The sequence below is a fragment of the Oncorhynchus masou genome, chromosome 1 (genome assembly GCF_036934945.1).
Source record: "Oncorhynchus masou masou isolate Uvic2021 chromosome 1, UVic_Omas_1.1, whole genome shotgun sequence".
NCBI lineage: Eukaryota > Metazoa > Chordata > Actinopteri > Salmoniformes > Salmonidae > Oncorhynchus > Oncorhynchus masou.
In genome coordinates, this window is record NC_088212.1 from 50,302,290 (window position 1) to 50,312,326 (window position 10,037).

Genomic DNA, 10,037 nt, shown 5'->3' on the forward strand with positions numbered 1-10,037 from the left:
GAAAAACAAATGATCGTACCACTAAGCGCAAACCAGATGGTATGGCGTATCACTGCAGAACACTGTGGTAGTCATTCTGGTTAAGTGTGCCTTGAATTCTAAATTAATCACAGACAGTGTCACCAGCAAAGCACCCCACACTTCCTCCTGGGAACCACACATGCGGAGATCATCCATTCACCTGTTCCGGGTCTTACAAAGACACGGCGGTTGGAAGCGAAAATCTCAAATTTGGCCCAAGCAAGTCTCTGAGACACGGCGGTTGGGAAAATCTTGATTTATTATTAGAACCGGCCCGCAGACCGCAAAATCTCAAATTTGGCCCAAGCAAGTCTCTTCTTCTTATTGGTATCCTTCAGTTGTGGTTTCTTTGCAGAAATTCGACCATGAAGGCCTGATTTACACAGTCTCCTCTGAACAGTTGATGTTGAGATGTGTGTTACTTGGACTCTGTAAAGCATTTATTTGGGCTGCAATTTCTGAAGCTGGTAACTGTAATGAACTTATCCTCTGCAGCAGAGGTAACTCGAGGTCTTCCTATCTTGTGGCGGTCCTCATGAGAGCCAGTTTCATCATAGCACTTGATGGTTTTTACGAATGCGCTTGAAGAAACGTTAAAAGTTCTTTAAATTTTCTGAATTGACTGACCATGTCTTCAAGTAATGGACTGTCGTTTCGCTTTGCTTTGCTTATTTGAGCGGTTCTTGCCATATGGACTTTTACCAAATATCACCCCTACTTTGTCAAAACACAACTGATTGGCTCAAATGCATTGAAGGAAAGAAATTCCACAAATGTACTTTTAACAAGGCACAGATGTTAATTGAAATGCATTCCAGGTGACTACCCGGTCAGAGACTTCAGGTGCCTTTTGACAAACTCCAAGTGGGCTGTGATGTACTGGGCGGCAGGGTAGCCTAGCGGTTAGAGCGTTGGACTAGTAGCCGGAAGGTTGGAATCTGTTGCCCCTGAACAGGCAGTTATAACCCAATGATTCTAGGCTGTCATTGAAAATAAGAATTTGTTCTTAACTGACTTCCCTAGTTAAATAAATGTATTAAAAAAATGCCCCTTTTACTGAGGAGTGGCTTCCGTCTGGCCACGCTACCATAAAGGCCTGATGAGTGTCTGCGTCTCCGAGTGCTGCAGAGATGGTTGTCCTTCTGGAAGATTCTCCATTCTCCACAGAGGAATACTAGAGCTCTGTCAGAGTGACCATCGGCTTCTTGGTCACCACCATGACGAAGGCCCTTCTCCCCCGATCGCTCATTTTGGCAGTCCTGATCGTTCCAAATTTCTTTAATTTAAGAACGATGGAGGCCACTGTGTTCTTGGGGACCTTCAAATGCTGCAGAAATGTTTTTGTACCATTGCCCTGATATGTGTCTCAGCACAATCCTGTCTCGGAGCTCTACGGACAATTCCTTCGACCTCATGTCTTGATTTTTGCTCTGACATGCGCTGTCATCTGTGGAGCCTTAGACAGGTGTGTGTCTTTCCAAATCATGTTAAATCAATTTAAATTTACCACAGATGGACTCAAATCAAGTTGTAGGAACATCTCAAGGATGATCCATGTAAAAAGGATGCACCTGAGCTCAATTTCAAGTCTCATAGCAAAGGGTCTGAATACTTAATGAAATAAGGTCTGTTATTTTGTTTTATACATTTGCAAAAATCTCTAAAAACCTGCTTTTGCTTTATTATTATTATGGTGTAGTGTGTGTAGATCGAGGATTTTTTTTTAATCAATTTTTAGAATAAGGTAACAAAATGTGGAAAAAGACAAGGGGTCTGAAAACCTTTTGAAGGCATTGGTACTTCCATACATTTTTTCAACTGTTACCAAGGGACCTTCAGTCAAGTCTTGTATGGCCTGTACATGTTCATTAGAGTCAATTAGTGTGTAGCCAAAAACGGTTCGGATGCCACAGACAGCAGTTGGCAGATCATCTGTACCGACTTCAGACGAGTCTCCTGACACTTGGAGTCTCCTGACACACGCGGGTGTGCGGACATCGACTGTAGGGGGTTAAAACCCTTTTGGGATAGGGGGCAGCATTTTCACTTTTGGATGAATAAGGTGCCCAGAGTGAACTGCCTCTTACTCTGTCCCAGATGCTAATATATGCATATGATTATTTCTAAAACTGTTTGACAGGTGAAAACCTGAGAAAAATACAACCAGGAAGTGGGAAATCTGAGGTTTGTACTTTTTCAAAGCTTGGCCTACAGAATACACAGTGTCTATGGGGTCAAGTTGCACTTCCTACGGCTTCCACTAGATGTCAACCGTCTTAAGAAACTTGTTTCAGGCTTCTGCTATAAAAGAGGGGGGAATGGGAGCTCCAGTGCTTTTCTTCAGACAATGAAATTCTCCGGTTGGAACCTTATTGATGATTTATGTTAAAAACATCCTAAAGATTGATTCCATACATCGTTTGACTTGTTACTACGACCTGTAACGGAACTTTTAGAGTTTTTGTCTAGACGAAGTGCTCGTGCCTCATGAAGATGGATTACTGGGCTGAACACGCTAACAAGAGGTGGCTATTTGGACATAAATGGTGGACTTTATTGACCAAATCAGTAATTTATTGTCGAACTGGGATTCCTGGGAGTGCCTTCTGATGAAGATCAAAGGTAAGTGAATATTTCTAATGTTATTTCTAACTTCCGTTGACTCCAACATGGCGGATATTTCTCTGGCTGGATTGGGCTCTGAGCGCCGTACTCAGATTATGCTATTTCCGTAAAGTTTTATTGAAATCTGACACAGCGGTTGCATTAAGGAGAAGTCTCTTTCATTCTGTGAATAACACTTGTATCTTTTATCAATGTTTATTATGAGTATTTCTGCAAAATCACCGGATGTAACGCGCCAATGTAAACAGATTTTTGGATATAAATATGCAGATTATCAAACAAAACATATATGTATTGTGTAACATGATGTCCTATGAGTGTCATCTGATGAAGATCAAAGGTTAGTGATTAATTTTATCAATATATTTCTGCTTTTTGTGACTTCTCTCTTTGGCTGGAAAAATGGCTGTGTTTTTTTGACTTGGCTATGACCGAACAATCATATGGTGTGCTTTCACTGTAAAGCCTTTTTGAAAACGGACACGATGGGTAAATTAACAAGATGTTTATCTTTCATTTGCTGTATTGGACTTAATGTGTGAAAGTCACATATTTCTAAAAACATATTTTTGAATTTTGCGCGCGCTGCCTTTTCAGCAGATTGTTGTCGGGGGGTTCCGCTAGCAGAACGCCTGCCCTAGAAAAGTTAACAGTATTTCCGCACACAGAGTGAGTCCATGCAGCTTATTATGTAACTTAAGCACTTTTTTACAACTGAACTTATTTAGGCTTGTCAAAACAAAGGGTTTAAATACCTGACTCAAAACATTTCTTAAAATATTATTCCACTCTGACATTATGTGGTATTGTGTGTAGGCCAGTGACACAATCTCAATTTAGTAAATGTTTTATTCGGGCTGTAACAAAACATTCTAAATGCTTACTCTATAATAATACACTAAATCAAGATGGCACATTACACATGAATTATATTGAGCCAAAAATGACAAAGCCTAGAACTGGCAAATAGAATGCAATTGAATAAACATACAATTGACTTCAATGTGATTTTAATATACAGGCCTACGTAGCCCATTTATCTTTTTCAGTCATCTCTGTTTTCACTTCAAACAATTTTATTCTTTACTTATTTGTAACAATTGCAAAGAAATTGTCAACGTTGTATTTGTAGTCAACTTCATTCTGAAGTTGTCGGCAGTCACAGCGCGACAGAAAACTCTTAATTCTGTGTTTAGCTGAGCTCTTCTGTGTATAAAGTGACTGGGAAGGGCAAAAAAGCATCTAAGGCAGTCGGTAAATAAACGTTTTCAAGTGCAACTTTAGTAATAATGGTTTTGCGAAACAACCGAAGATGGTAAGACGGTTCTAGCAATGATCTTAATGCAATGAAGGCTTTGGGAAACGGGTCCCAAGACCCTGGTCACAAGTAGTGCACTATATAGGGAATACGGTGCCACTTGGGACACACAGGAAAAAAACATGAACCACACTCTAACATCAAGGTGATGGACAAGGAATCGTTTTACAAACCAAGCTCGCCAAAACCAAATGAACCAAGTACCACTAAGCTGAACGTCAGACAAACTGCATATATCTATAGCAGGTGCTAGCTGCTAGCTTGCTGTAGAAGAAGTGAGAGCCCACGCTAATCAGTCCAAGCAGCGCAGAATATACTAACATGTCTCCCACAATCAGCAGGCTAATGAGCACTATGGCACCCTGCTGAGCTGACCCTCCTTCCCTCTCTCCGGCTGTGCTGCGCTGCCTGCGTCTGTCTGGAGGGCGAGTCCAGGCCAAGCAGCCAGCCAGAAGTCAGTCAGGCCAGAACCTGAGTGCTAAGCCTCAGGGGAATCCCTCAGATGACCACTAATAGCTGTGTGAGAGTAGAGATGAGTGGAGGCAGGTCCAGTGTCAGACACCCCTAGCAACGGCCCCGCCTGGCCATACAGATTGTCCTCTGGGAGTCTAGACATACAGCCACTCCTCTACATGCAGAGGGACAGGAATAGCAGCTCGCTATGGCTGATATTTCAAAATCAAAACAAGGGCAGCTTCCTCCATTGCACACATGCAGTTGAAGCCGGAAGTCACTAAACAATTTTTTCAAACACTCCACATATTTCTTGTGAACAAACTATAGTTTCGGCAAGTTGGTTAGGATATCTACTTTGTGCATGACAAGTAATTTTTCCAACAATTGTTGAAAGAATTTATCTCAGAGGTTATTTCACTTACCTCACCATATCACAATTCCAGTGGGTCAGAAGTTTACATACACTAAGTTGTCTGTGCCTTTAAACAGCTTGGGAAAAACCCAGAAAATGCTTTAGAAGCTTCTGATAGGCTAATTTACATCATTTGAGTACCTGTGGATGCATTTCAAGGCCTACCTTCAAACTCAGTGCCTCTTTGCTTGACATCGTGGGAAAATCAAAAGAAATGAGCCAAAAACGCAGAAAAAAAAGTGTAGACCTCCACAAGTCTGGTTCATCCAGCAATTTCCAAACCCCTGAAGGTACCACATTAATCTGTACAAACAATAGTATAAGTAGTAAAAGTATAAACACCATGGGACCACGCAGCCATCATACCGCTAAGGAAGGAGACGCGTTCTGTCTCCTAGAGATGAACGTACTTCTGTGCGAAAAGAGCAAATCAATCCCAGAACAACAACAAAGGACCTTATGAAGATGCTGTAGGAAACCGGTACAAAAGTATCTACATCCACAGTAAAACAAGTCCTATATCGACATAACCTGAAAGGCCTCTCAGCAAGGAAGAAGCCACTGCTCCCAAACCGCCATAAAAAAGCCAGACTACAGTTTGCAACTGCACATGGGGACAAAGATTGTACTTTTTGGAGAAATGTCCTCTGGTCTGATGAAACAAAAAAAGAACTGTTTGGCCATAATGACCATTATTATGTTTGGAGGAAAAGGGGGAAGGCTTGCAAGCCGAGGAACACCATCCCAACAGTGAAGCACAGGGGTGGCAGCATCATGTTGTTGAGGTGCTTTGCTGCAGGAGGGACTGGCGCATTTCACAAAATAGATGGCATCATGAGGGAGAAAAATTATGTGGATATATTGAAGCAACATCTCAAGACATCAGTCAGGAAGTTAAAGCTTGGTCAAAAATGGGTCTTCCGAATGGACAATGACCCCAAGCATACTTCCAAAGTTGTGGCAAAATGGCTTAAGGACAACAAAGTCAAGGTATTGGAGTGGCCATCACAAAGCCCTGACCTCAATCCTATAGAAAATGTGTGGGCAGAACTGAAAAAGTGTGTGCGAGCAAGGAGGCCTACATACCTGACTCAGTTACACCAGCTCTATCAGGAGGAATTCACCCAAATTATTGTGGAAAGCTTGTGGAAGATTACCCGAAACATTTGACCCAAGACAAACAATTTAAAGACAATGGTACCAAATTCCACATGAGTATGTAAACTTCTAACCCACTGGGAATGTGATGAAAGAAATAAAAGCTGAAATAATTTGTTCTCTCCTATTATGACATTTCACATTCTTAAAATAAAGTGGTGATCCGAACTGACCTAAAACAGGGAATTTTTACTAGGATTAATATTAGGAATTGTGAAAAACAGAGTTTAATATATGTAGGTGTATGTAAACTTCCGACTTCAAATGTACATGCATACATGCTAAACACCACATGTTTTCATTAAAAAAAAGATGTATGAATGACAGTAAGAAAGTGACAGACAGTTCAGTAATGCTAGCGGTGCCGCAGTGTTTAGGCTCACCTCTTGCCCTTGGCCTGTCCCTTGTCTTTGTTGGAGCCCTTGGCAGGGGCAGTGACCAGGCCCCGTGGGGCGTCCCTCAGGCCGAAGCTCTTGGCGGCGTGGCCCAGGTGCAGGGCTTTGATATGGAAGATGTGCTTCATGTTGGATGGGTAGGCAGTGTACGCCCGTAGGAAGGACTGCAAGGCTAAAGCAACAGAGGAAAGCGATGAGTGAACGTCACTAAAACGAGGACCACAAAACAGGAGTTTAAACCAGTCAACCAGACAAACTGTTAATGAGAATATCATTCTCTTATAATGAGGAAGCCGTTCTTTTGATTCTGTACCCAAACTTACCTGCTATATACAATATAATGTCAATGATCATGTTAAACAAAGAATTCTTCGTTTTTTTTGTCCATTTAACCCAGCAATGTTGGGTGACGTTTGTTTGTAACGCATGGTGATTATGCATTTAACTTTAAATAAATTCATTTTTTACCCATGTGCTTAAATCTTTTTTTTTTGTGTGTGTTATTCCCAACTATTTGATTTTCTTTAATGTTAGGATTCTGTTTTAAAAATGGAAAGGGAGAGGTGCCATACTAACCCACTCCTGCAGTTTTCCTTTGTCTTTAAACTCTCATCTTATTGCCTTGTCTTTTCTTGTGTGCAAATTTTAAACAAATTTAAACACACCTCTCTTGGCTGCTTGGACAGAGTTGTTATCGTTATGGACAACATTCTCAAACTCCGTCTGTAGGACAGTTGCTCTTTCCTGCACCTCCTGCTCCGGAGCCCCAGAAGACTTCTACAGACACACACAAGTGCACAATACACACAAGTTATGTGGATTGAACTGACCAGAAGGAAAGCACTTTTAACATTGGTGAAAGCTGAATATAGTCTTATAAGTATAAAATGTGTTGAGCTTGTTGCTACCTCACCTTGCCGTCATACTTTCCCCTGACTTTGAAGCGGTCGTCCAGCATTAGCGTTGACAGAATCATCTCCATCTTCATCTCGGACAGGCTGGAGGAACAGTTGACAACAGGGGTGTATTCATTAGTGCACTGTGCAAACCGTTGCAAACCGTTTTGATGCAGAAAACATTTTTAAACAAAAACAAGAGTTTCTTATTGGACAAATTTAGGTAGGTCCATTCCATTTTTTGGCCCCTATGGTTACATTTGCTTCCTAGTGAATACAACCCAGACACCCTGAGTTCCACTGTGGACTGCTTTCAAAAAACTACCAAGTAAGTACATTTGGGGAAATCCAAACATTGTGACATAGCCTCAAACGGGTGCTTGTTCTAAAGACACAAAGTAGTGAGACTTTTGTAGTATGACTTTCTATTGGATCTCTCCGGATGTCTTACTCCCTCGTCCTAAACCCTTTTAATAAACCTATCGCACAGTGGTTCCCAAACTGTGGGTTCGGCAGGAGGCCACAAACCACAATGGCCTCCCAGATCAATAAAGACAATGGCCTTTTTGAAATGTTAGCCCATTTCAAACAAACTCCTGTGCGTGCACATATCACATGAATATACATTAGACATGGCAAAATATACAGAATTGCATGAAAATTTGCTTAACCATTTTCTTTGCGCCCCATGACAAAATGTGTAGAATTGCAGGAAATACGCTTTAAACCTGCTAAAAACTCTCTCCGCCAACAAGAGGGGTGTGAACAGTTTGTGTCATGAACAGTGCTTGTGCCCATAAAAATAGATGTGGGGTGCGGGATGTTCCGCAATGCCCAATGCCCCCCACCCTAGCAGCAGGCTGTCATGTTGCTTGTGGTAAATTGTGAGCAGTGGCGGTGTGTGATTAGTCTAGTCCTGGTAGGCACGTGACCATAGAGGGTGACAGCTCTGGCTGGCTCTGCTCAGTGGCTGTCAGTGCTCCCCTTCACAGAGATTGATCTGCCCAGACGATTCAGCCCGGGCTACACTAAGAGCTTGGGAATGAAGCATTAGTGTGTGTGTGTGTGTGTGTGCACAAAGTAAATCCATAGAGACCACGTGTATGAGAACAGGACTGGGAGAGAAGTGTTTCACGGTCTTATATGGAGCATAGAAAAGTACAAATAAGACTAACTTTAGAGTTGGAGACGCAGACAGACTGTGTGGAGATGTGTCACACAACCATAAAAAGGTTGTGAACATGGGCACACGGGTTAGAGAAGGGATGTTGAGTGATCATCCACAGACCTACCTGATATTGTGATTTGCTAGAGAAGTGACATAGGACATTTCAGCAGGGGTGAGAAAGAGAAGGCTGCTTCCCCTAGCTCCTATACGGGCAGTTCGCCCGACGCGGTGCACATACTCTGCTGGAGTGGTTGGAGGGTTGTACTGAAACACACAGACACACAAATTACTAATTTAAATACAAATATCTGACATTTCACTTGGAATCCCTATATGGACAGTAATGTCATGTTCTTATATTAGAATTTTACCTGTACAATCCATGTCACCTGAGGCATGTCAAGTCCACGTGCTGCAACATCCTGGAGAAAAAAATAAAAAATAATGATTTTGATGTCGTGGACCTCCCAATGCAAGGCTGAAACCAACCCTCTGACTTTTAGGTAAGATTTAAGAAGTAGGTAAGAAGTAGTACATTTTCCTGGTCAAATGTGTGCACGCACAGGAGTTTGTTTGAAATGGGCTAACATTTCAAAAAGGCCATTGTCTTTATTGGTCTGGGAGGCCATTGTGGTTTGTGGCCAGCTGCGTTGCTGTAGCGTATAATATAAACAAATAGCTGATATTGGAGTGCTAGGAAGAGGGAAGATGCTGCATGGAGCTCTGGGCCTTCGGTTGCCAGTGGCAGGGCCAGGATGAGCTGTGTATTGGCCGGGCACACTGGACTGCCTAGGGAGGGGTGGAGTAGCGATGCTGGCCTGGCCAGCCAGTACAGATGGAGGCCAGTGCTGGGCCCTGCCAAGCCTGTCAGACGGATTAGAACCACTTATTCATTCAGCCTTGTCATTTAGCATTAAGGGGTTTCTCATTCACACACATTTCATTTCCCCAAAATGAAGTTGTCATTGTTGATATTGTTTTGACATCATGGGACAGTGTGCCTCAGTGGCTGGTTGAAGGAATGCAAGTCCAAACGAATGGCAAAGGACAAATATCTAGGAACTAAGCAATTGAATTGAATGAAGGAGATGGGGGGGGTGGGAGAGTGGGAAACAGAGACGGAGGGAGAGAGGGGTGTACGGAAGGATGACAAGAACTGGCCATGCAACCTTTCACAACATCAAGCGAAAATGATTTTGAGAGGCGACAGTTCTGGGTTTAAGTCCATGGCAAGCTCAGTTGCCTAGGGAACTTTTTAGCAAAATGCCAAAGCTAATGGAAAGAGAAGCTGGGCTGGTTCCCGCAGGGCAGGGATATTCTGTATTTTTCTTCCAACAAACAGGGGCTGATACTCAGGCCACTCGCTGCCTGGGACCCAGGGCTACACAATTTAGACCTGGTACGACAGTCATTATTTAATCTAACTGTTTCCCTCAACCCGCAGGAAGATATCTGGCGTCATTTAGGCCCAGGCAGTGTCTCAAACGTTGAGCTGGCTTACCGTACAGAGCAGAATTCCAGTCTTGCAGAGACAGAACTCTTGGAAAACTTCTGTCCTTTCCTGTTAAAAATAAAGTTTGTTGTTTAA

The 10,037-nt window shown here is 42.6% G+C and overlaps 1 protein-coding gene across 3 annotated transcripts in view; it reads right to left on the reverse strand.

The window, feature by feature from the left end:
• The window catches only part of ddx31 (DEAD (Asp-Glu-Ala-Asp) box polypeptide 31), a 67,700-nt gene that overhangs the window by 30,203 nt on the left and 27,460 nt on the right, over nt 1–10,037 (reverse strand). For all 3 annotated transcript variants that reach the window (XM_064974067.1, XM_064974053.1, XM_064974059.1), the window contains exons 15-20: nt 9,951–10,010; nt 8,821–8,871; nt 8,574–8,713; nt 7,299–7,383; nt 7,051–7,162; nt 6,374–6,557 (exon numbers count right to left, since the gene is read on the reverse strand). In XM_064974067.1, coding sequence (XP_064830139.1) covers nt 6,374–6,557; nt 7,051–7,162; nt 7,299–7,383; nt 8,574–8,713; nt 8,821–8,871; nt 9,951–10,010 — 632 coding nt within the window. The remainder of the gene's footprint in view (nt 1–6,373; nt 6,558–7,050; nt 7,163–7,298; nt 7,384–8,573; nt 8,714–8,820; nt 8,872–9,950; nt 10,011–10,037) is intronic.